This window comes from Diaporthe amygdali (assembly GCF_026229845.1).
Source record: "Diaporthe amygdali strain CAA958 chromosome Unknown NODE_1_length_4327563_cov_65_473760, whole genome shotgun sequence".
Lineage (NCBI taxonomy): Eukaryota > Fungi > Ascomycota > Sordariomycetes > Diaporthales > Diaporthaceae > Diaporthe > Diaporthe amygdali.
This window is the reverse complement of record NW_026517021.1, coordinates 1,451,962-1,477,541: the sequence shown is the minus strand read 5'-3', so window position 1 is coordinate 1,477,541 and position 25,580 is coordinate 1,451,962. Positions and strand designations below refer to the sequence as shown.

Below are 25,580 nucleotides of genomic sequence, written 5' to 3'. Positions count from 1 at the left end.
AAAATAGTCGCATTCACCAAAATTGATCAATGACATTGTCAGAGAGGAATTTGTCTGGGTAATACTTGTAGCCTGGGTGCGCTGTTACACCTGTACGATAAGGTAGGTACGATAGTAGTTGGGGTGTACTGCCTAATCATCAGCTTCAGGCAGCTGCAGCCCACCCCTGCTTATGCTGCCTACATGTGTTTTCAAGGTTTCCTTCCTTGCAACGCCTTTGAGGCTGGCTTCTGAAATCCTCTTTTCGTCACCCTAATTTCTGTTGGAATTAGCTGTAATTGCTCTTGCAAGTCATTTCCCTCGCGCAAAAGCAGCCATGGCGTCGCTCAGCTCTAGCTTGGACCTGGCAACATACCACCCTCAGAAGCAGTCGCCTCTCTTCGGTGTGTTCCCAGGAGAGATCCGTAACAAAATCTTCGCCTTTGCCCTCTTGCAATACGAGGATGACGCAGCCGCCTACCCTGAGGACTCGTACTGGTATCGTCCGGGCTTCAAGGGACCCAAAAGAGGCAACAGCTCCCTCCTCCGAACGTGCAAGCTGGCATATGCGGAGGGACAGAAAGTCTTCCTGGAAGAAATCGAATGGGCCTTTTGGTTTGGTATGCTCGTCCTAGCCTTTTGTACCGTTTCAGTAGAGTACGTCCGCTCGAGGTGGCTGACCGCTATGACCAATCTCAGACCGTGGACCTCGAGGTCGCTCGGGCTCGAATGACTGTCTCCGGTTCTTCAGAGACCTCAGCGACTCCCAAGTTCGCGACCTTGAGCAGGTGCGGTTCTTCACGCAGATGTATTGGTTGGAAGGCGGCCACAACATCAACAACATCTTCAACAACAACAATTTCAGACCGTCGAGGCTGACGATCACCATTCGCTACTCGGACTGGTGGTTCTGGGAGCACAATGAGCCACTCAGAATGCGAGAGGACTGGCTGATCAACTTCAACGGCTCGCACGGCCTGCGGGAACTGAGGGTCGAGTACGAGACTTTGGCGTGGAAGAAAGCCCAGATGGACGCGATCGTGGCGCGCAACAAGGAGCGGGTCTTGAAAGTCCGTGATGGCGGCTACTTGAGTGCGGAGGATACTAGGCTGGAAGAGTGGCGCTGGACTGGGCCGAGTAAGCTCGGCGGGCAGACGTGGGAACATCACGGGGAAGGAGATGTTGTCGAATATGTCGTTGTCACCGACACCTGGAAATATCACGAAGGACCGATTCCCGAGGACGTCTTGCAGAGGCAGGCTGCATTGCAGCAGCAGAGATTGAACAGCATCCTTGCTGAGGGCGACTGGACTGATGAAGGTGAGGAAGACGATGAAGATGAAGACGAAGAAGAAGATGAAGAGGAAGAAGAAGAAGGAGAAGAGTTCAGCGATGATGAGGACTCGCAAGTCTAAGATACAGCAGCTTATAGTGACGAAGAATGCGAAGAATTCGAAGATGAACGGAAATAATCAGTAAAGCTCTTCTGCACACATTGATGAGCAGAGTGATGATTGTAATCGTGATAATTACGCAATATTTACAATATAGACACGGTTCGTCATGGGCTGAACAAAATGCTCTCGTAGCCGTCTCACCATCATAAGGGCCCTTCTCATCATTCCGTCTATTGATGCAGTGTTGGATGATCAGGCTCGCGTAGTGAAGACCACACACTATAGTCTCCAAGGTGTCACACTCATGAATCAAGTGTTAAGACATCTCAGTAACGCTCTCCTGTGGATGCTAGTATTCATAACGGGTGATGTGTCATTGAGTCTGCATACTGTTCTCAATTTTATTTTTCATTTCATCCAGATGTATGTTTAGCCATATAGGTACTCCGGTGCTGCTTTCGATGCGGATGTCACTCGTCCAAGCCATGTCTTCAGTTCAGGAGACTTGTTCGTTGAGAATTTCCCGACGCTAAATCATATCCGTCTCAATTTGCCTCAGCCATTGCCCCAGAGCTATGCGAGTGCTAAGCAGCATTCATGAGGGTTCAAAGAGGAGGATCACATCACGAAAATTATCAATCGAAATGACGCAGACTTGTCACGAAACTGGTGTTTCTAGGTCGCGAACGCAGAGAACATGTGAAAATGTTGGTCAAACAAAAATATGAGATTTGCACATCTACAACGGCGCTGTGACTAACATGCCAGGCTATAGCCCGTTTAGGAAATGTTGCGTCCAGGGGTGTCATGGGACTCAGCACGTGACTCAATAATTTTCTGCCGTTCTCACCGCTTTTCGAAACCCACAGGCTAATGGCCGACCGACTTTGGTTTTTCGTTTTGCACTTTGCACCTCTTAGCCAGACATCCCATCCTTCGACAACCGACGACCATTCCCTCCATCAACGATTGCTCTGGTGATTCAATAACTCATCAGGTACGTGCAAACAGAATTGCTATCCCAAGACCACCTTGTTCTCCCAAACAGTTCGACACCTGCGGTTATTTGGTGAAAGGGTCCTTGGCAGATTTTCAATCCTGCCAACCAAACCCACCTACCCTTGGGAATACCTTCGCTGACTTTTCAATATCTGCACTCAGACACCGCAATCATGGGTATCTCACGAGACTCTCGCCACAAGCGCTCCGCCTCCGGTGCCAAGCGTGCCTACTACAGTGCGTCCCCGATAACATACAAATGAAAAATAATCGAAAGCCCGTATCGCTTTCGGAGCTCTGCTGTGCTCCTGGCCCCCCTCTTTCCGAGGGTAGGCCATGGGCACTTCAACCTCCGGGACATACGTTCTGACCTTCGTCAACAGGGAAGAAGCGCGCTTTCGAGCTTGGCCGCCAGCCAGCGCAGACCCGTATCGGCGCCAAGCGCATCCACACCGTCCGCACCCGCGGCGGCAACCACAAGTACCGTGCCCTGCGTCTGGACTCTGGTAACTTCGCGTGGGCCTCGGAGGGCACCACCCGCAAGACCCGTGTCATCGCCGTCGCGTACCATCCGTCCAACAACGAGCTCGTCCGTACCAACACCCTCACCAAGTCCGCCGTCGTCCAGATCGACGCCGCCCCCTTCCGTCAGTGGTACGAGGCCCACTACGGCCAGCCCCTCGGCCGTAGGCGCCAGGCCAAGCAGGGCAAGGAGGAGGAGCCCGTGAAGAAGTCCAAGTCCATCGAGAAGAAGCAGGCCGCCCGCCTCGCTGCCCACGGCAAGGTCGAGGCCGCCATCGAGAAGCAGTTCGAGGCCGGTCGTCTGTACGCCGTCATCGCCAGCCGTCCCGGCCAGTCCGGCCGCGCTGACGGTTACATCCTGGAGGGTGAGGAGCTCGCCTTCTACCAGCGCAAGCTCCACAAGTAGATGGTGGTTGCCGCGCAGGCGGCGAGGACGCGCCCTTGGGGTGCGACAACAGCTCAGGATGCAAGGATAGCTTAGCGGGAGGGAGAAAGGAACCCTCTCACCAGGCGAAATCGGATTCGGTGTTCTACGGATCGGCTGCCCTTATGAAACGGTGGCTATGGCTGTACTTCAGCAGTGAGATGCCCATTTGGTCGTTTTTCTTCAGGTTCATTGCATTGGGACGGGAAAAGGGAACAATCAAAAAAGGAACAAATGCCTTTACGTGCGCAATGAACATCCGGTCCATCCTGCCAGCTCTTGTGTATCTGCAGAATGTGAAATGAGACCTATGCTCACCACGGTCTATGCCATCCATCCCTTGATTATCAGCCAGCCCAACATCGTAGATGGTCGCAAGCGATCTTCCCGAAGAGAGAATTGTAGACTTGCACCGCTTCTTTTCCATCACGTCCCAACAACACAGTAAGTCCCTCAAGGTTCTTTGGGTTTCCTCATGTAAGTATCATGTACTAGCCTTTTGTCATACGAGGCTCTCACCCGATCATACACTGTAGAAATGGCACAGTTGATAGAAATCGACACAATGCAATTGGGCAGGACCACACGGATGACAACGTCTTTGCACATACATGGAGACGGACAACTGTTGTTGGTATTTGGGTACGCTTTCCCAAAACCGCCCCGGAATCATGTCTAAGTAACTCATGCTATGTATGCCCCAGTAAAACAAGGCGCCACGCCAACCATGGTGGCTGCGGCTGCTGCTGTTGGCTGCCGCTGCCATTGCGTGCTCTCAAGTCAGTGATCGCTCGGCCGGCCTCTGCGTGTGTTTGTGTTTCAATTCTCCAAATTGCTGTTCTCTGTGACCCATGACGCCTGCCCTTTCGAAGGGGTTGCTGTTGCTGCTGTTGCTGCTGCTGCTAGTAGTTGTAGATGATATGACATAGATTACACCGCACCGCCCTCGCTCGAGTGATCGCCTAGGCTTCCTGGCCGGCTAGATTCAAGCAGCTGCTATTCCTGCCTGTCTGGAGGTAGGAATTGGGAGGCATCATGTCCAGTCCTGGATCTCTTTATGCGAAGGTACGCTTGAGATCGTTCCACTTCCTCAGAAGGGTCTCATGCTGGGAGTTTATCTACCAGGTGATGTCAGCCACAATTCTCTGCTCGTGTTCCGTAATTGGTGCAAGAAGTATAACTCACCTCAGCATACTGCATCTTGGTCTGCACCAGCTGCTCCTCCAACTCGGCCATTTCTTTCTCGACCTTCTCGTTCTCCTCATGTACCCGCTGGTTTCGCTCGATAAGGGCATCTCTCTCGAGCTTCCACTGCTCTTCGATGTCGATGGGCTGCCTCTCAATGACGATCTTTAGCTCCCGAACCTGGCCCTGTAGCGACTCGTTTTGGTCCTTGAGTTCCTCGTTCTCGACCTTGGTGTGCACCAGCTCCGTTGCCAGGTCCGCTTGCTCGCGGTCCACTGCTTGCAGCCGAGTCTCTAGCTTGCGTAATTTGGCAGCGTAGCTCGTGTTCTGCGACCGCAACGTCTCGAGCTCCAATTGTTGCTCTTTCTCGGTCCTGGTCTTTTCTTCCCATTCGCCGCGGTAGAACTTGAGGATTTCGGGCGTAATCTTGACTTCACAAGCGTCATGCACAAGTTGGTCGGCACGGTAGACCTCCTTGTCCATGCTTGAGGTAGAGCTGCCAAAGAAACCGTTTTCAAGAATGCTGTTGGCGGTTGGTGCGGACTCAATATATACATCGAATAGTCGATCCCTGAGGTAAGTAGTGAGTTGCGACATGTCGGTCATGCCAAGGAGTATTTGCGCGTTCTTTTGCATCAAAACGATGCCAAATTTGAGAATAGCCGACAAGCCCTCGGAGAGGATGAGGTCGTAGATGCGGAGGACCAGCTGCAGTGGGAAGCGGTAGGAGAAGAGGGTGAGGAACCACTGCGTGGCGTAGAGGTGTGGGGAGATGCCTCGTCTTCTGAGGTGGCAATAAAGAGCGGGCTCGATATCTTCGAGTAGTCGCTCAAATTGGTACAAATGCATGTGCAAACCAGGCATGTCCTGAATGAACAGTTCACGCAGGTGATATTTGTTCATCAACCGCACCAGGAGGCAGAAGGCCTCTTCCTCGGACATCTAGACAGATCGTTAGTAAATAATGGTCATCGGACCAGTATGGGCACGATTGAGTCTTACATTGAAAAGGAGGGGCATAATCAAAAAGTTCATGCCCTGGGCGTAACCGACATCCTCATCGTAAAGCGCGTATGCCTTGCAGACACCAAAGAGGCCTTCTTGGAGCCCCTGAGCAGAGGCGAATTTGGAATAAGCCGTCCGGGCCCCAACATCCTTTCGGATAGTCTTCTCCAGCCTCTGGATCGCGGCCACATCTTCCTTCGTTGTCTTCTTTCGCTCAATCCCTAAGATTGCTTGCGCTTTGGCGGAGGGTTGGTCGTCATCCTTTGGTGGGGGAGACGGTGCGCCATTGATGCCAGAGTCCCCAGAATGTATAGATGATGCTGATGAGTGGACGCTGTTGCTATGGCTGTTGCTGTGGCTGTTGCTGTTGCTCCTGGCACCCAGCGATGCATTACTGTGTCGGTCCTGTTCCTTGTCTGTGCCCCTACGCACCAGGTCTCGGTAGACGGCCTCCAGTTCCTGGTCTTGGCTCTGTGCAAGAACCTGCCAGATGACGCCCCTGATTGCACTCGGAATGCCGGTCGCAATGGCTCTGCTCAGTTCCTCGGGACTCGTCTTGGCAACAGCCGCGGGTCCTTCGTACACTACAGACTGCCACAGATCCCAGTCGACTGGTTGGTCTGACAGTGTTGATGGCCCAGCTGCTGCCCCGGACGCAGTTCCAGGGGCCAGATTCGCGGTTGCAGGGTTGGGTGAGGCCGGCGGTTGCGCAGATGTCGCATCCTTGTCCTCCGCCGACGTAGCTACCAGCCCATTGGGACCTTTGTTCACCAGATTGGCGATGCCATTCTTGTCACCGTCGTCGGGAAGACTCGTTATGCCCGCCTCTTCCCTCATACGCATGGCCTTGAAACGGTCCTTCAGGCTATTCCGCACATTACCGTTCACCCCGTTGGCGCCGCCCTCCTCTTCCAGCCTACCGAGCATCATCTCTGGGTTGCTAGTCAAAGTTGTCACCGAGCTGGCAGTATTCCTCCTAGGCGACAGATCTGGCGGGGACGAGTTTGTCAAGTCTTTGGATGAGCTTCTAGACAACCACGAGAAAGCACTGGCGAGCTTCCGAGGTGGGGCTGGTGCGGGGGCTTGTGCCTGTGCTTGTGGTTGAGCAGGAGGAACCCCTGGGGAGGTAGGCGCTGGAGCGGCAGCGGGGGGCGTGTCGAGGTTCTTTGGTGATTCTTGAGCACCAGGCGACCAGGGCATAGCAGGAAGGGCGCTTGTCAGACTGCTCAGAGATATCGTCTTCTTGGGCTCGCTCTCGCTGGGGCTCATCTTGACGTTCTCTACTTCTGCTTCTGCTTCTGCTTCTATACCTCTGTCAGCACGTGCTATTTCCGGGCAGTCAATAAACAGATCACGAGCCTTTTTCTTGTGTTGGGGCCTCGTCATCGAGGCTTACTTCTGCAAGCTGGCTGTTGGAGGTCACGGACAAGCGCTGGCTGGGGGATATCGAGGGCCTGCCCGGCTGTGCTAAAGATTGCTCATTGTCCTCGGCTAATGGTGTGTCGTCGACGTCCTCGAATTCGTCTTTGGTGTCTACCTTGGAGTCTTCTTCTGGCTCGGCGGCGTGGATGCTCGTGTGCTCTTCTTGGGACTGTGCCTTGTCATTTGACTCTGGCTCGACGGGCTGAGGTTTTGGGGAGGTTCGCCGAGTTAGAGAGCGGATAGAGGATGTGTCTGGGACGGTGTCTTGGGCGTCTTCAAAGCTGTCCTGTATAGCGATTGGCGATGTTAGCACCATGTAATCTCCGGAGGGCAATAACACGCCGAGCAAGGGGCCTTTTGTGGCGTGGACGGATGTATGTGACGGGCTGGGCGCGCATGGGCTGCTGTGTGACGGCAGGCGCCGGCGTGTAACCAGGCCAGCATTGAAGGGGCAGTGGCAGCTGGCTCTGAGGACGAGAAGCGGGAGATAGGGGACGGCGCCTCAAAGGAGATAAGGTTTCCGTGGCTGCATGCAAGGGAAATTCGAAATTCAAGAGCAGCGTACCATTTCGCGGTCCGAGTCGGCGGCGGACTCGACCTCCCTGTCTTCGGCCTTGAAGGCGACAGGGGAGACTGGGGAGACTGGGGCGACGGGCGAGATGGGAGAGCGGACGGCCGCTTCTTGCTGTAGGACAGACATGTTGGGTGTTGCGGTTGGGAGGAGAGGTGAAGGGTCAAGGGAGGGAGGTTGGTTGGTGTAAGTGAGAGGGCAGGTTGGATGTTCTGCCCGGTATTTCGAAAAAAAGTCGCGGGGGCGCCGCGTCTGGAGGTGGGCGGGCGCTTGGGACCAAAAAAGGGGGAGAATTGGAGAGCTGTTCACAGCTTGGATGCAGCTTTAGGCCATGGGTGGATTGGCTGCTGGGATGGTCAGTTTAGTCGAGTGCCGGCAGTCCGCCCGTCATGTCATGTGAATCGAATCGATGCGATCGAAATCAAAATCCAATCCAGTTGAGCCTCGAATCAAGGACCGTGCTGCTGCTGCTGCTGCTGCTGCTGATGATGATGATGATGTTGCTGCTGCGAGTACAGGTGTTGTTCCGAGACAGAGTCGTTATTGCATGCAATGGGCAATCAAAGGTGATGGCAGACAGTAGACTACTACTAGTAGTAGATGGGACTGGACCGTACTATGCTGCAGACAAAAAAGTATGCGGTGGTGTGGTATGCGGTGTGGGGGGGTGTGATGAATACGGACGGAGTAAACTAATGGCCAAGACAGATGACTGAGTTGGGGTGAGTGAGCAGGCGAGCAAGCAAGCAGCACCAGCAGAGATGGAGCTCGATGTGCATGTGCGTGTGCGTGTGCGTGTGCGTGTGTGCTGTGCTGTGGACGTGTCGTGTGTGTGTGTGTGTGTCCGTCTGTCTGTCTGTCTTGTAGCCTTTGTTTCAACCGCTGCCGTTTGACGTGATGCGATGGCGGTCTGGGAAAATAAAGAAGGCTTGAAACGGCCAGGATCCGTACCGTACCGGCCTGGACCAGGTCTTGAATGGAATGTGGAATGACAGGGACAACGATGATGATGATGATGATGATGGCCGATGGAGATTGTTTGACCTCGACCTTGACCTCGACCTCGACCTCGACTGCGACCCTGTCCTTGTCCTTATCCGCGTGCTCGCCTCGTCAAACGGCCTTTCTCCCTCCGCGGCTCACCACCAGTGATCACCACTGATTGACTGACGGACTCTGACTTGACCGTCTCTTCTCCAAACCACCAGACCAAAAAAATTGGCGGGACCGGGGACCCAAGGCCCAGGGGTTCTGCAGGGGTCCACCTCGGCTAGTCGACTAGACCAGGCTGGCTGCGGGCTGGATGGACACCACGACACGGACTAGTCCATCTGGCATCTGGAGGGGTCGGCCGGCCACGCCTTGTATGAGCACGGGCCTTGAGGATGCGATTCGATCAGCAGCAGACCACAGCTCCCCGGAGTATCTGTCTACTATGTAGTCTATGTGTACACGTACGCAGAGGGACGGTTTGATCCCATGTCATTCATCTAGACTATCTCATAGAGTGCCTCAGATATCATACAATATATGGGTGAACTTCCTAGACGAGGTCATTGTGTAGAACGCTGTCTGTCCTACTGGAATGGTACATCTGTTCATTCACACACCGATCTTTGAGAACTCTGCAAACTGTCATAGATAGCATGTGTTCGAGGACCCCCTTTTCCACTTCCTTCTCATGTGGGTAAGCCACGACTATTTCCACCTCGCAGTAATGTTGTGACAGCCGACTCGCAGTCAGACCATTTGCCGGTATTCGACTCGTCAACAAGAGAGAGAGAGAGAGAGAGAGAGGCCCCCAAAACCCCGCCGCCTTTTCGACCGCAGCAAGTCAGCCTCCCTGAAACGAAACAAAACAACCTGGGCAAAGCAGGACAGAAAGGAACAGAACAGACAGACATACCATCAACGCCCAAGCTGACTGTGCCTCCATCGGCTCCATGTGCCCTGCCCCGTCCGTCATCGGGCCCCCAATTCAGCACCATCACGGCGAACCGAGACCAACTCCGCCGGCCGTCATCACCGGCCACCAGCCGTTTCATAAACACTCCACCACCCCATGCTTTACGGAATTCCTCCGGTGGCCCTTTCTTGTCAAGCTGGACAAAGGGAAAGGACGCAGACTGTCGTACAGATAGTTACCAGGTCTCGGTAAAACACCGGTCCACTCTCCGTCCTCACACACAATCAAGTGGCTCTCACAAATTGATCACAAATTGCACACAGGTTAGAAAATATCTGAGAGCTGCGACATTCCGCCTGCCTAATCTATGAGGATGACTAGAGGTATTCAGTTTCCACGGCCTGCACTCCGTTTCCATGTGTACCTCTCCTCCAAAGGCGGTCCAAAAACCTCAGCCTAGCATTCCCTGTTCTCTCGCCAAGGCATGCCGATGATACAGAAAACAATACAATACATAACACTCCCAGTGCTTGGGGCGAGCCATCTGATTGCTGCCCATGCTGTAGTTTCTCCTTCCCTTCCGGAACACCAGACCCCTTGTAAAACAACCGGAATTTTATGCTGCGAAAATGCATACCACCGTGATGCCATCCTCCTGCACTCTGTGTGTCTCGCATTCCTCTCAGGCGAAACCAAAGTAGTCGCCACCCGTCGTGATGGCCTTGATGACCTGGCTGCGGAGAGCCTCGTAGCTTTCATACTCGGGGAGATCAAGTTCTGAGGCAACAATAGTCAGTACCTGTCAGGCACGCCGTGGACAAATGGGGAGGACCCAAAGGAGAAAGGGGGGGGGGGGGTAAACTTACGATTGAAGCATGTGTGCGAGCTCGGCAGCCTGTCTTTGTTGCCGTAATCACGGTGGATGTTAAAGCGGTTGACACCGTTCATGCCCTCCAGCTCCTTGAAGCCGTTTAGCGGCACCTTGGACGTGCCCGTCACGAATTGCAAGAGCTTGGCCTGCTCCTCTTTGTCGAAAGAGCGCACCGCGCGCCAGAACCACTGGATCTGTTGTGAGGCCGCTGTATAGTTGTGATACTCAGTGTTGCTCTTCCAGTCATCCACGTCGATGTCGGGAAGACCAGAAATGAGCAGCTCCAACTCCTGCTCGTTGAAGATGGCAATCAGGTCTGCCGGAATCACGCCGTGGAAACCCTGCAAGAAGTGCTCCATCTGGATCTTGACGGATGATAGGAGCTTGTGCTCTACTATGAGCCGGACGTATTCGTGCTTGTTCTCGTTGGTCACCTCAATGTTGCGGCCGTTCTCGATTAGGTCAACCACCTTGCTCGCGCCGAACTCGTCTTCCTCGACCGAGAAGGTCTCAATAACTGTGCCCGTTATGTCGTTCTCCAGCATCCAGACCAGTGATTTGTAGTAGTCCGGGTCGAAAGATTCCATGTCCTTGACAGACACGGGCTTGCCGAGGATGCGCTTGTACACGGCACGGCTGAAGTAGCAGTCCAACAGACGCCCTTCGTAGACGGCCTTGCCGATGATTCGCCCGATGAACTTAAAGAACGCCAGGTGCTCCTCATTGTAATGACTGGACTTGTTCGGGTGGAAGGTCGTGCGATCAGCAGACACAGGAGTGAACAAGATGTAGTCGGGGTTGAACATAGCCCTAGTCAGGACCTGGAACCACTCTCTGGTGACACCTCCGGCGTCGACGCCCTCTTCACCGTGGAAGCGCACGTTCAACTTGCCATACTTGACCTCATCATCAGACTTGAAGGCAAGGGCCCGGTAAGAATCGTGGAAAACATTGTCTCGTCGAACGTTGACAGACAGTGGCGGGTAGGATGGCCGGGTATGGCCACTCTGCTTAGCATGCACAGTCCGGGTGAAGTAGCTGCGCTTGTTGTCGAATTCCAGCACCTTGGGGTTCTTCACCAAAAGAGAGAATGTGCCTGACATGAGCTTGTTGTTTTGTCGCACAAGCTCGTTGAGTATTCTCCGGTGTTCGTTGGTGAAAGTGAAGAACAATCCTGCCATGGCGTCCTCAGGCGGTGGACTGGAGAGGACCATGTCCTTGTTGAACTGGCTCTTGCTCTGGGGTCCATCCTCAAGTGTTGTGTTCTTGCAAACAACCATGAGTGATTCGATGAGTGGCAGAAGGATGGTGGCAACGTTCAACATGCTGTCTCGTTGGCGAATAGCCGCAAGACAACCGCTCAGCTTCTCCCACATCTTGTTGAAGGTCTCGTTGTGGTAAAGAGTCATGAGCAAGCTGGACTTCTCATCAGCCGCAGCCGCATCGCCTGCGTCACGGTTCTCATCCTTCTTGGTCTCGAAGAGATGATCAAGAGCAGTAAGAACGCGGAGAAGCTTGTTCTGCTCTGAAGCGCCAGGTGAGAACTTGGCGAGTGCCAGCCCCTGGATCTCCGTGCCAGACTCTGCCTTTGAAATGTGCGGCATGAGTTCGTCGAGCTCTGACACGATATTCTTGCTGAGCAATTGAGCTTGCTTCACGAGCTCTCTTCCAAAGGCCTGCTTTGCTTCAGGGATGTTGGACAGATTCTTGATGGTTGAGATAGTATTCTGGAAAGTCTTCGAGCTGCATTCACGAGCAACAAAGATCTTGACCACAAGCTTCAAATTCTCTGGAGGGATGAATGGAGGCTGAAGCTGTCGAATCTTCTTCTGCTCGGATTGCGGCTTGTCCGCAGCTGCCTCTGCCGGTTTAGAGGATGTCTCTGCCGGAGCCTCGGCCTGGGCAGCAGAAGAGTCCTGTGCGTTTTCGGTCGTGGCGGGAGCACTCTCGGTCTGCTCTGCACCCTCCTTTGTCTTCTCTGCTTCTTTCCTGGCCTCTTCTTCGGCCTCCCTGCGGCGCCGCTCTAGTGCCTGAAGTGGGAGCGTAACTTTGTTGAGAAGGTCCACGAGAAGTTGCATCACAGTAGAGCTCTCCATGACGAGATCACGATCAAGGAGATGCAATAAGGAGTTGATGGCGTACTTATGAACCTTCAGATCCTTGGTTTTACCCTTGCGGTTATGCGCCTGCTTTAGAGAGACGGCGATACCTTCATGCTCGGTCAAGAAGAGGGAAGGAATGTGAGGGTTCCTGCCCGAAAGTTCCACAAGCAAATCGAGACATTGCTGTACGACCAAGAGAGGAGAGATCTCCGAGTTCTGTTGAATATTGTTGGCCGAGCTAATGTTCGTAAAGGTCCGCTTAAGACTCTGAGGAGTCTTGAAGTCCTTGTCCTTCTCCTTGTCTTTCGGTTGCTTGGCCTTGAGAGATAAGGAACTGAAACTGCGCTCGACGGCCTCCATGTCGGTGCTCCCGAATTGAAGGATTTGGAGAAGGGAGCCAATGACCTCGAATCGATTCTGACGGTTCTCGCAAATGTCACCGAGCACACGGAAGAGGTGGCTGCGGATGGAGCCCTGCTGGCTCACAAACATGAGGCGAAGGAGTGTTGCCACACCTGCCTTGTCCAGCATCTGAACAATGGTGCGACGTTGCACTTTATTATCGGTTCCAGTCGCGGGTTCAGGTGCGTTGCGGACCGCATCACGTGTGCGGAACATGGTGGTCGTGGTCCGGTGGTATCGCTCCGCCAGAGCCCGAGCTTCTTCGGCCAGATCTGGGGGCAGCTGATCCATAATTTCGTTGCCTTGCTCCATGAGAACCGTCTGCCTAAGGTCAGGAGGGAGGGTCGCCAAGATACTTGCAGCATCCATATCCTGTGCCGCGGGAGTCTGCCCAATTGTCGCGGTCTGGCGCCGTTGCGCCTCACGCTCTGCCCGCCGACGTTCATGTCGCTCTGCCTGGACGATTTCGTGCCGTATATCCTCGGGGAGCGCATCTAGGAACTCTTGGAAGACCTCGCCCTGCTCTCCAGCAGAGCTGTCTGCTGCGGCTGCGCGAGCCTCCGTGCGTCGAGAAGTGACGGTCTGCGCAATGACCTCCTCCCTCAGATCTTCAGGTATAGCGGCAAGATACTCAGGGTCGATTCCGAGCTCGGTGACATCGACTTCTTCACCTCGGATTGTCGTAACTACCCGCGGTTGTGGAGGTCCAGATTCTTCTTGTTCGGGCTGTCGCGAGTCCTCAGCCGTCTCAACGCCTTCCATTGGCTGCGGCTCGGCGCTCTCAGAGCCTTCAGCGGAAAGCTCGTCATTTTCTGCGCCAGCCTGAGCTGCTGCTTCGGCTGCTTCGGCTGCCACGCGCTCCAAACGCTCGCGCTCTTCAGCCTCTGCCTTTTCTCGTGCTGCCTTCTCCTCAGCCTCCTTGGCCTCCCGCGCTTTGCGCTCTTCTTCGTGTCGCTTTTGACGCTCTTCTTCCTCTTTGCGCCGGCGCTCGGTCTCCTCAGCCTTAGCTTTCTTCTCTTGCTCAGCAGCGTAAGGTGTAAGCTTCGCCCAGATGTAGGTATTCAGCCTAGTCGCCTTTTCCTGGTTCATGTGACCGAAGACCAGTCGAGCTTCATCGAGCCAACGCTGATCAGTCGTGGCTGGAGCAAACCCAACTGCTTGCTGCGGCTCCTGGTACACCTCACGCCGGGTCTCAGCCCGCACGTCACGGCTGTGCTGGCCAGCCCTGAGAGGAATACTGAACTCTTGGACCTCACCGCGGCCGCCAGGACCCTGAATTTGGAAGGATAGATGAGGAGTCCTTCCTGCGATACCAGGAGGCAAATTCGCCATAAGGTCACTCAGGATGCTCATAGGGCTGTCGAGGAAGCTATGCAAGCCACCAAATCTCTGCACCGATGAACCAAGTGGGCGAGGGGAAGCGTCGCGAGCGTTGCTGGCGCCTCGGCGGAGGAGAGGATTGAGGCCATCGTCTTGGTTGGCGGCTGGTCCTGGGGCTCGGCTCCGGAAGTAACTACGGAAGTCTGTTGCAGGATCAGTACGGCGGTTCACTATAAGTTGAGACAGAACAGCAGTCATCTCCTGCTCAAAAGATTGCGCCCCGCGCGCGACCATTTGAGCCTCTGATTGACCAGAAGACGTACCACCGAGTGGATCGCCGCCCCGAGGTCCACCGCCAATGACGAAGGGGCCAACTGGGAAGGGACTGCGGCGAGGCCTTGGAGGGCCGCGTTCGACAACGAGAGCATCCCAGCCTAGACCGGCTGGCATAGCTGGAGGAGCAATCTCATCTCCCGGTCCTGCTAATGATATTGGTATGATAGAACAATGATAAAAGGTTTCGTGTTACTTACTTGGGTAATCATAGATGTAGTCGTCATCCACATCAACTTGCTCGTCTTCGTCATCTAAGAGAGAAATCAGTACGCTATTCGGTGTCCTATCGGGGGCTTTTTTCAGTCAAAGGGCTGACTAACCATCGTCTTCGGCTTCTTCGTCGTAACGGTCGCCACCGAAATTGAACCCTTCCTCAGCTAAGATGTGGTGGTGATGATGTCCGTCTGCATGGTCTTCCTGCATCAGCTCTTGCAGCTCATGTAGCGGATTGGGCATGTTGGCGAGCTCGTCAAGGTCATGCACTCCATCTTCGTAGGCTTGACCCTCACCGTCCTCGTCACCTTCATCCTCGTCGTCGGTCTCGCTCTCCCAGCCAGAACCGCCATCATCATCAATCGGGTTTCCTTCCTCGTCGACGATTTCGATGCGATCTTCGATGTCGTCCATATCTTCTGAGCCGACTTCGTCGTCGTCAGCATCGTCGTCGTCGTCGCTGAGCTCATCGTCCTCATCCATATCCTCGTCGTCGTCGTCGTCATCATCTTCATCCTCGTCCATGATGACCTCGACTCCAACAGGATCTCCTGGCAGGCCTTCAATTTGACCCATTTCACCAAGCTCCTCCTCATCGTCGCTGACGTCCTCCTCGCCATCTTGGGACATTTCATCACCATAGTCAAGCTCGTCGGGGTACTCTTCGTCGTACATCTCCTCGTCCTCTGGAGGAATTGTTAGCATGAATAATATTCAAGCGCAAGGGGCAGTCTTACCGTCTTCGTCGGAATCCTCGTCGAAGTCTTCTTCACGGCCAGCCTCGAGCATGCCCAAAGCGGAGTTGCGGTAAAGGTCAGGAGTCTCTTCGCGGTCGTCTTCTAAGTCGGAGAGCGATGAAGCCGATAAAACTTCATCCTCGACGTTGTCTTGGGGACCAGACGGCAGTAAGTTGGCATGGCTGAGGGCAATCCCTGTGCTTGTCATGATCTGCAGGACACGGAGGATATACTTGATGGTGCGCTTGACGCCAGGAAACGTGAGGTCAATGTCGGCAATAGATGAGGTCAGTGCTGGCAAGAAGCTCTTCTCATACATCAACCGCTTGAGCTGCATGTGTGAGCGGCTGGTCGCCGAGTGGTCTGAGAAACGGGGACTTGCCGAGTCGGCCTTGTCACCCATCATGTTGATCATGAGCTCAGCCAGGGACAGTAGCTTGGCATACCTCACGTCGAAAGGTTCGCTCGGCAGGGATGCGTCCTTGTATGCCCGGAGTATCATGTCCAGAACCCACTTGCGGACGAAAAGCAGATCAGAATCATCATCATAATCAAAGCGGTCGCGACTCCGATCCACTGGCCTCTCGTTGGTCTTAGCAACCAAGGCCACGAGCACTTGGCGTGCCTGCTCAGAAGTCGCAGCCTTCTTCTTCGCGGCAACGCTGTCCTGTGGAGAGCTGAGACCGCTCGTACAAAGCAGATCATTGAGTAGGTAGTTGAGGACGCCTGAGCGAGGCTTGACGGGTGTGTTGGCGAACATCGGGGCGTTACGCTTGAAGTTGATGAATTCCATCTTCTTGCTCGTATAGCTCTGCAACAGCTCGGCTAAGCAGTGGAGCAAGAAACAGCGGTAGACGAAGATGGGGTGTTCTTCAGCCTTGAACGATGACTTCGGTGGCTTCTTATCTTTGTTCTCAGCGTTTTGCTCCTCCATAGGCGTGGCCTCATTACTCGCAGCCCCAGGATCATCACCAGGTGCAATCGATTCCTTGACGGTATCTGTTGGCTCTTTGTCGGCAACCTCTCGGTAGTTGAGCAGCTCGCAGAGGAGGAAGTGAATCACGCCATCAGGATTCTCGACGACAGGTCGTTTTGACTCTGCTGGAGAGGACTTGACCACATCAGTCATCTCCTTATCAGCGGGCTCAGTAGTTGGCTTGACATCGCTGATGGTGAGCTCCTCCGTGGCCTGAACAGCTGGCTCCACTGATTCGCTCACTTGAAGCGAGGCTGGTGGCTTTTCGCCGGGTCTCTCCTTGAGCGCCAGGGTGACTCCTCTGGTGGTGGGCCCTGAAGGATCGCTTGATGTTTGAAACCGCCCAAGCCTGACAGTCTCATTCGTTATCTCGATAAAGACTTCTGGCGACCTCAATGCGACATGTGCAAGGCTTCGAGTGTAAGTGGGTATGTCGATGGCTCGGGGGTTCCTGTGACCCATTTGCTCGAAGTACCTCCGAATCTCGCTTCGCATAATCTGCCGAAGAGTGTCTTCGTCCTCAACAACGTGTCTCAAAACCGTCATTACATTTCCGGAAACTGTCGAGTCTTTCAGGCGAGCGGATCCCAGCCCAGATAGCTGCTTCGTCATGACGAAGAGACGCTGGAGGTTCCTCTTGTCACCTACAACTTTCGCCACTGACCGGCTCCGTGTGAGGATCACCAAGACACGGAGGACCGCAACCGCCAGGTTCTCGTTCTTGCCGATACGAGGCAATATCTCCAGGACGGATTCCAGCAAGACGCCTCGCTCTGCCTCCGGGATAATTGGCTCTTTAGCCTGGAGTACTGGATCCTCGATCTTGTCGTTCTCAGTGGCTGGTGGAGTCCACTTTGCCTCCACAGGTTGTGCATCATCCGCCAGAAGCATTTCAAATATCAACAATATGTGAGGAATCCATGGAGGCAGCTCCTCGTTGGAGTTGCCTGGCGGCACCTTCAAAAAGCTGAGATATTCCGAGACATTGTCCTTAAGGGTCTTGACGGTAGATTTGAAGAAGCGAGGCGAGCCATGGAGCATCAAAGATAGCAAGTGAGCATATGCAGCTATGCTCCGACCATTCGAAGTCTTCTCCTCGTCGTCAAGGGCGTAGGACATCAATGCATTCGCCAGAGTCTCGCCAACCTCCTCCCGAGCATCCTCACTATCTGGGCGGTCAATTGTAACGTTGATTAGCTCAGAGACCTCGAATACCGAGTCAGGGTGTGCTCTTATGACATCGAGGCACCGGTCAATGAGATCTTTTCGCAGTTTCTCTCGCTCCGCATCGAGATCCTCTTTTGACACGAGCGGCCGATCGGCAGGTTCTTGCTCCGTGTTTTCTGATGCGGTTGCAGTCGCAGCAGCCACAGGAGTGGAAGAAGACTCGTCCTCGTCCGGTTGAGCGGGAGCCTCACTGTCCCTGGAATCGGAAGAGACGCCACGGTCTACGAGCGCTTCACCTATCAGCTGCGCTAGTTCGGGGGCAGAGTCCACAACCATTGCTTCCCTTAGCAGGTCAGAACTGCGAGAGGACGCGGGCGTCTGGCTCGCTGAGCCGTTCGCTGCTGGTGAGGTGAGCTGGAAAGCATCCTCAGAGGGAATCGAGTTGCGTTCTCCTGCAAGTCCCTTCACGTGCATCCTGCAGTACTCGCTCGCGTTCTCCTGAACTCCCACGGCGCGGTATACTGCCTCGCGAGCGAGGTCCTCTGGATATTCTTCCGCCAAGCGTGTAGTCTGAGCTGCATATAGGTTCCACGGAAAGGTCGCTTGCTCTCGCTTGAACAAAGGTACAGCCTTGGGCAGCTCACTCCTGCGCCACGCAGAGCCCTCGGTCTCTGCTTGGCATATTGTCTTGAGGATGTCTACGACTTTGCCGACGACGTCTGTGGAAGCTTTGTCGATCAGATTCGAGCGCCATAGCTTCGAGACAGTAGGCAGCACCGACATTCGAAGCTCGACGACAAACTGGTTGATGGTCTGGAACCACTCATTCTGCCGGTTGCTTGAGGATCGACTGCCCACATTAAGGTGCTGGATAGAGTCTGCAAGGTTTTTGCCATTCACGACCACAGAGTACAGATCGAGGATTTTCTTGGTCCCGATGGATGCGAGCTTAGCGGTGGCTGATGCTTCCTCTGTTTCGTGCTCCTTGGTAACCTCTTCTGTGAAGACGTTGAGAAGCTTGTTGAGGACGTCAAAACCGCGCCGCTGTTTGAAGGCGTCGAGAACAGGTACGATTACACTGAAACCAGGCCGATCACTATGCCGAGCAGAGTCGACGAGCATTTCGTGAACAATGTGCAACATAATGATGCAATATTGCAGCTCAGACTTCGTCAGAGCCTTATCGACGAAAGGCTCCAGCTGATCCAACACCGTCTCGGCGAGAGCGTCAGCCAGTTGCATGTGTTTGGCTCTAGCGTAGCTGTCTCGCTCCCGGCGACTCATCAGTGCTTTACCCAGGGTTTGGAAAAAAGAATAAGCGCTTGGCATGAGTGACTGTAACAGGACCCTCAGTATCTGATAATTTTGATACTGAGCAGTGGATTGCTCCTCTGTCGAGGGCCGGCTCTGTCGGCTTGGGTCTGATTGATCCACGGGCACACCGAGACCAGCACCACCAAGCATCTGCGCGAGTGATATATCTTGCTCGCCCATTAAAAGATCACTCGAACTGCCAGGACGTACGTTCGCCAACTTCCGCGCAGTCCAGTGCTGCGGCACAAGTGTGAGCAGGGATATCTCTTCCGAGAGAACGACGCGTAGCAAAGGTCCCAAAGACTTGACCACCGCATAGAAATGATCATACACGTTGACCGCGGGTAGAGAAACAGATGAATGCCGGCTTTGGAAAGGGAAGCAGCTCCAGAGAGTCTTGAGAAGGGATTGGATGTTCAAAAGTGCTTTTGCAACGTTTGTGCCGCTCGATACCTGGCGAACAAGATCGACATTCCAAACACCTGGTTGGTCTTGTCTCAAAGTGGCACCAGGCTCCACGAAGGGTCGGAAGAATGACGGGGATGGAGAGCTGGTTAACAAAGGTTCCAGAGACGACATGGTGGCTTGTATGCGGTTTAGCAACGAGGGCATGCCGATGACGGGAGCATGTTCGATGATGTTGGCAAGAACTTGTTGCAGCATTCCCAAGGCAGCAGAATCTGCAAATTCGTGGGGCAGGCTCGGCAAAACCATAATGTCCAGCAGGTACTCAATCCCACCGCTCTTCGTCAAAGATGTCCTCAAACTGGAATTACTGATGTATGCGTTCAAGAATGACGCAAGAGCGTTGACGTAGGCGGTGATGCTGTCAGGGTTCTTGGAGGTGGGGGAAGTGTCTGATTGTTGGGACGTCAGGTCTTGAATGGGTCCAGCAATGTCTGTCATTTCGACATCTTCAGTCGAGGTTGCTGCCTCTTTACCCTTCTTTGATGGCGCCTCGACCCCAGCCTTTTGCAACAGACCCTCATCGGCATGAACAAGTTTCCCGTCCAGATCGGTCGCAAAGAGCTTGGCTCCCCAACCAGCGGTTTCCGCTTTCAGTATGCCCAAGTGTTTGATCCTTGAGATCATGTCAATAACAGCGTTCGCCACCGTCTGTCTCAAAGCGGGGTGATGTCGAGCGAGCTCGTCAAATTGAAGTCCTATGTTGTAAGCAAGATCGGAATCAATGCCCATAATCCGCACGTGTTCCGGGCTCTCGAAAACCTCCAAAAAGCTCTCCAGAACACGTGAAGATGCTACCAGCCGCAGTCCAACATTGTTGAGACAAATCGAGTTGATGACAGGGATGATGACCGCAGTGGCTTCCGAAGATGGCAGAATTCCGCAAGCCAGCGGTGCGTCTCGCTGGGCTCGGAGCGTTTCTTGGCTTGGAGGGTGTGGGCGTTCATCTGAAGGCAGGACCACCGACTCCTCGGCAGGCGGACCATTCTCGTCGCTCGGCGGATCATCGTCTTTGCGTTCGGCTGCTGGATCTGTAGAGACCTCCCGGCCAGTGAGGGATTCCAGAAGACTCTTGACCATGCCCGTCTCAGAGATAGCGGCAAAACTGGTGGGATCGTTGTTGATAAAGTCGGTCAACAAATTGATGGAGTTTGTCCACACCACCGACCCAAAAGCCTTCGTGTTCTCCATGATAGTTCGTAAGCTTCCGAGAAGCTTCGAATTGTCAACGAGGTTCCTCAGCAGTCGATCAGTATTTGTGTTCTGAGTATAGGCGCCCGGATTCATGATATGGTGAATGAACTTCAGCAACCACTTCAGAGTCTGCTGTTGGACGTAGGGTATCTCGTAATCCACGACACTGGAGTAGAACTCGGGTTTTGTGCCAGCACCAGCCTCGGCGAGACTCTTGGCTGAAGAAGTTGCATCGATCATCAACTGCGCAATGGCATCCAGTCCGTTGGCGCTGACGAACGAGTTAAATGCGGCAGGCGCATAGTTGAGCACAAGCGCATCCACGTAAGAAACAGCTGTGCTGTGCAACCGTTCGGCCACTGTCGTTCGCATGTTGATGATGCTTACAAGGACGTCCATGAAACCAGCGTTAATCATTTCGCCACCGACACGCCCATTCATAGCAAGGTGCAGTGCGAGAGAAAACAAGCTGTCTCGCCAGTCGTCCAACTCGATCGACCTGCCACCGGGTTGCTCGGTTTCCTCACTCATCTCAGCAACTGCCTTCCGGATGACATACAAGAGAACTCCATGATTCACTGTGGCATTCAGCGCCGAGAGCACGTCTTGATACTTCGCGTTGAAGTGGGAAATGGCCTCCAGTAATGAGAGTGCGATCTGCTGCAAAGAACGCGGAGCAGCCGTCTGGCCAGGTGTTGAAGGGTGGATCAGCTCCACCAACTGATAGACCAGGTGGTAGCGTCGGGGCTCGTCATTGTCCTGCTTGAGAACCTGTTCTAAAAACACAAACTCAGGATGTATGTAGGCCAAGTTCGCAATGGCCAGGAGCCGGACGGCCAGGGCCCGCTGACGAGCTTCTGTACCATTGAGCAGAGCCTTGCATATTCTTGCGCGGTTGAGATATTCGTACTGGGAGTTCTTGGGCATGTCCGAAGGAGTGCGTTTCAAGAGGTCATAAATTGTTGAAGAGGACACGATGCTCTGCGGAATCTCAACGGACTTCTGACTGGAACTTGAGGTCCCCTCAGCATTCACGGCCGGAGAGTGCTGGGCTGGGGAAGGAGTGTCGTCAGCGCTTTGTGCAGCTCTGGCGCCGCGCGGTGTTTGGTGCGGAGTCCCAATGGTGGTGCTACGTCGCAAAGGGGTGGGTGTGTTTGGAGCAGACGCATTGATTCGATCGTTCGATGCTTGTGGCGCTGGCTCGCCATCAACCTTCGGGTAGTAGACAACCTTCAGATCACCCCAACCCTTCCAACGACCGTCTGAGCCCTCGTCGGATGAAACCACAGACCCTAGATCATTGGCAATCATGGAGGCCGCGTTCTTGGAGGCTGAGGATTGGACTTTATCCTTCTCCTTGCCCTTGCCCGAGGAGGCTGGCGTGGAATGCGCAGAAGAATCTGCCAGAGTGATGATCGGGGTCTTCACAAAGGATTGTGCGATTTGTTGAACACGGTCAAGTTCAATATTGTAGTGGTTGGCAAGCAGAGCATTGCTGACTTGACGAGAAGGTTGCGTCATGCGCTTCACAGATGCCTGATACCGCTGTGCAAGCTCCAATCCAACCTCCAAGGTCGCTTGAATGACCGACAGACAAGTGCTGTTCAAAAGGTCGTTCAGGTGAGAGCTGCTGGCATAGATGCTCCGATTTCCACAGTGATTCAGCAGCCGCCTGGTAAATTGCAGGACGGCCTGTACGAGCTGAGAATCACCAAATTCTTCGTAACCCAGCGTTCTCAGTTTCTCCTCGTCCCACTCATCCGAGCCGTACTCGTCGACACGCGTACCACGACCAAGCAGGACATCGCAGCCGAAATCACGTGTCTGAGGGCCTTCGTGTAGGTGGTAGACCTTGTTGAAGCACTCGAGTATGTTGTCGAATCGATTCAGTAGAGGGATCCAGTGGTAAAGATCACCACGGGGCAGAGGCCACCTCGCTACAGGGAATGTGTCGAGGAGTTGTGGGAGTTGTGGCAGAGAAACGGTAGAGGCAGTTTGCACAAAGTCCTTGAGCCAAGGGGACTACGTCAAGGGTCAGCGGTCTTTCTTCTTGGGCAATGTATGAAATGGAGAAGGGGAGAAATAGAGAAAGTGTTCGGGTGCAGGTGCGTGTGCATGTGACATACCAGAGTCTCCCTGTGCTTGGGCTGCATTGTCTTGGTGATCTTTCCCATCTTGACGGCGGGAGCGGCAGAGCCGCAGAAATGAAAACTCCCCCACCACTACCTGAGGCCGACTGCCCTGGAAGACAGCTTGGCGGAGTGCAGGAGTGTCCTGCGTTGAGGCACTCACGAAGCAGTCGGGTTGAGTCGGTGGGTGTTGTCGAGCGGGGCGACAGGAGGCTGAGTGATTGAGGAGCAGGAAAGGCGCGATGCGATTGTTAGACGAAGCCTTGGGTGGAGGCCGCGACGGGTGCAGGTCGCCGTGACGTCGTTCCAAGGCAGGCCACTTACGCGCGCGTTCAGGCAGCTAAAGTTGCAGGTTTGGCTGCGAGAAAAGAAAGGAAATGATCTGGGTATCGGTGGTCGTACGAAATGGGAGATGGAGGAGGATAGGCGGAGGAAGATGTTGGGTCGAGGTTGATGATGGATTTTGGAGTTGCTGGTGCAGCCTGCAAAAGTCCAGCAAGCATTTGCGTAATGGGCCCAAGCTTCTTTGGAAGGCAAGCAGCAGCAAGCAGACTCACTGCGTATTGACGTCCGGCAGGCTCCACCCGAAAGGCGATCCACAACAGCAGTTTAAGGAACCTGAGATTGGCGGATGGCGGGGTGCTGCCACAACGCACCTGCCCAGGTTTCTATAATTCACCCTAAGGAAGTTGGTGCTTTCAAAGCACCTGCCACTGTATTGGAAACTGCCTTCCTCTGCTCGAAGCACAAGCTGGTGGCCCGAGTACCAAGGTACCTACTGTGTGTGCAGTCTGCTTCTCTCCACAGAAACGGGCTCGGGGGAGGACGTCTCTACCGGTCAAACTCGGCAAGCAAAACGGGTGAAGCTCACGTCCTTAGCTTTCACGGGGGCGCTTTTCCGAATCCCCCATTCTGGGGTGATATACAGCAAGCAGTAGGAGCCGGTGGTTGTCTCGCATCACCTCGCTTAATCAATCTCAAGTCACTGCCAGGCTTCAATCTTGCATCAATTTGCAAGTTTGAATGAACCACTCTCGTATTGAAGCCGGATTTCTAACCTGCTCCTTGGCCATGCCCCCAGTCCCCCCATGCAAAACAAAAGCAGGACATTCACCGGCTATCCAGGTTTCTTCCCCCTCGCCCATACGCAGCTCAAGACCAGAAGGCAGCTTCATGCTCCATGGCCCCGTCAATCTAATTAAACGCATCTGTTGGCACTGGCTGTTCTGTCGCATTAGAACGAGCACCAGGCGCCAGGCGCTCCGTGAGATACCGCATTTCCAGACCCATGAGGACGTTATTCATGCAGTCCTAGTTGATATATTGCCGAAGCTCCCGGACATGACCAGCGAGATCTGTGTCGCCTGCAGTGCGATTGTTGCCTGGCCTCGCAGGAAAGTCGGGATTGTAGCTTACAAACAGGCGTGCGCGGTGTCCTTCTAGAAGACGTTGCCGTGGTAAGCCAGTCAGCCAGTGAATTGTCTCGCCCAGACATACGATATCGGTATCGAGGTGATCGGCGCCGCAGAAGATAATCTCGATGCTGATCACCTCGGGGACCTTGAAAGCCACGCGTGGTCTCGGTGGTGTTGGACAGGGGGTCATCTCCAGAATCACCGGCCAAGTCAACGGGCACAATGAACGAGTATATCTAGTCGTTGTATCATGTCACTGAGCTCATTGCTCATATGAGGCATCTTCACTACTAGGCCCCGAGGACACCGGGCGAGGTTGTCACTCATCTCTTGCAGGTGACGCCATCAAGGGTCGGATCAAGCTCGGACTGAATATATCCATGCATCTCAAGACCTGGCTGGTCCTTCATCGAGGGAAGGCCATATTCTGCCCGTGATGATCTTGGCGGCCAAGTGCCTACCAGCTCAGAGATCGAGGTGGAGCAAACCTCCGACGCACTTTGACTCTCAGCCGGAGCATGAGCCGACCTCGCTTCTGGAAACTGTACGTCTTGCGTGTTGGAATATCAAATGCAGAGTGACTCGCTCCAAAAACTGCCCAGAAACCATCACGGCGTTGCCGTCGTACGAAGTCAGCATCGGAGCAATGACATGATGCCAATCAAATATTCCTGATGGCCATTGCAGCACACGAAAGCTCCTACGCCAGAGAGAACATGGCCGGCAAGTCACGGCGATCGAGCCTTGTTGCTCCTCCAGCGGCCGGCCGGCTTGCTGTATTTCTGAGAAGGCCCGTGTCCCCCCGAGTACGTGTATGAGACCAGAGAGAAGTGAAACTCCATAGGGCTGGGCTGGCTGTCTTGGTCTGGACATCGGCCCCGTAGGCACGGAGCCTCAACCGAACGAACGTCTGCAGCGCGAAGGAGCCTGTCCCCCACACCCACCGTCCGCCCCCGGAGGAATGCCTGCCTGACAGGATGCCCCGGTTTCAAGCGTCGAGGCGTGGGGCCGATGAGATGCCGAAACTTGTTACACAGTACAAAATTTCGCGCTTTGTGCCGGGAAAGTTTCGAGGCAAGATGGAACAGACAGCCAGCCTAGGACTAACAATAAGGCGTATTCTCTGACCGCTATTGACCCGCCGTCGAGAAAATATAGACTACAGACACTTATCCTTTGAACCAGTCCTCTTTAACCAAGTGCACAGACTGAGACACCGAATTATTCTGCTCGCTCACCCTCCGTCCGGTATTTCATAGACTGTCCTCCTATCTCGAAAAGTCCTCCGAACAGACATACCTTGCTCTCGCAAAGCCGCAACCAACCAACCAGCCTCGTGGGTAATCCAGCTGCCCCTCCAGAAAAAAAAAAGCCACTGCCCGCCGATACCATCGATTGGGGTCCACCCCGCGCTAAAATATTCAGCTACAGCCCACAGCATACAGCAGGCCTACAGCACTGCATACCAGCCACGGCCCAAGCCCAAGCCCGAGACCAGTCGCAGTCGTACGACCTCAGAGGTACATAGA

General features: G+C 54.2%; 5 protein-coding genes across 5 annotated transcripts; 3 read left to right on the top strand and 2 right to left on the bottom strand.

Annotated features, from left to right (window-relative positions):
* Nucleotides 1-316: 316 nt before the first annotated feature.
* J7T55_006018 (uncharacterized protein) lies at nucleotides 317-1,394 on the top strand (the record flags this gene model as incomplete). Its single annotated transcript, XM_053139696.1, has 2 exons — nucleotides 317-599; nucleotides 679-1,394. 2 exons carry the CDS (start codon nucleotides 317-319, stop codon nucleotides 1,392-1,394), a joined length of 999 nt encoding a protein of 332 aa, XP_053000787.1.
* A 1,154-nt stretch (nucleotides 1,395-2,548) lies between these two features.
* J7T55_006017 (40S ribosomal protein S8-B) lies at nucleotides 2,549-3,303 on the top strand (the record flags this gene model as incomplete). The annotated part of the gene is made up of 2 exons (XM_053139685.1): nucleotides 2,549-2,612; nucleotides 2,759-3,303. 2 exons carry the CDS (start codon nucleotides 2,549-2,551, stop codon nucleotides 3,301-3,303), a joined length of 609 nt encoding a protein of 202 aa, XP_053000786.1.
* A 1,073-nt stretch (nucleotides 3,304-4,376) lies between these two features.
* J7T55_006016 (uncharacterized protein) lies at nucleotides 4,377-7,633 on the bottom strand (the record flags this gene model as incomplete). The annotated part of the gene is made up of 5 exons (XM_053139674.1): nucleotides 4,377-4,439; nucleotides 4,507-5,448; nucleotides 5,509-6,780; nucleotides 6,908-7,219; nucleotides 7,499-7,633. 5 exons carry the CDS (start codon nucleotides 7,631-7,633, stop codon nucleotides 4,377-4,379), a joined length of 2,724 nt encoding a protein of 907 aa, XP_053000785.1.
* Nucleotides 7,634-8,265: 632 nt separating this feature from the next.
* Nucleotides 8,266-8,656, top strand: J7T55_006015 (uncharacterized protein; the record flags this gene model as incomplete). Its single annotated transcript, XM_053139663.1, has 2 exons — nucleotides 8,266-8,283; nucleotides 8,474-8,656. The coding sequence occupies 2 exons, from the start codon at nucleotides 8,266-8,268 to the stop codon at nucleotides 8,654-8,656; spliced, it is 201 nt and encodes a 66-aa protein (XP_053000784.1).
* A 1,436-nt stretch (nucleotides 8,657-10,092) lies between these two features.
* J7T55_006014 (uncharacterized protein) lies at nucleotides 10,093-22,681 on the bottom strand (the record flags this gene model as incomplete). The annotated part of the gene is made up of 7 exons (XM_053139652.1): nucleotides 10,093-10,187; nucleotides 10,277-14,335; nucleotides 14,429-14,584; nucleotides 14,639-14,692; nucleotides 14,762-15,340; nucleotides 15,392-22,529; nucleotides 22,634-22,681. The coding sequence occupies 7 exons, from the start codon at nucleotides 22,679-22,681 to the stop codon at nucleotides 10,093-10,095; spliced, it is 12,129 nt and encodes a 4,042-aa protein (XP_053000783.1).
* Nucleotides 22,682-25,580: the final 2,899 nt, after the last annotated feature.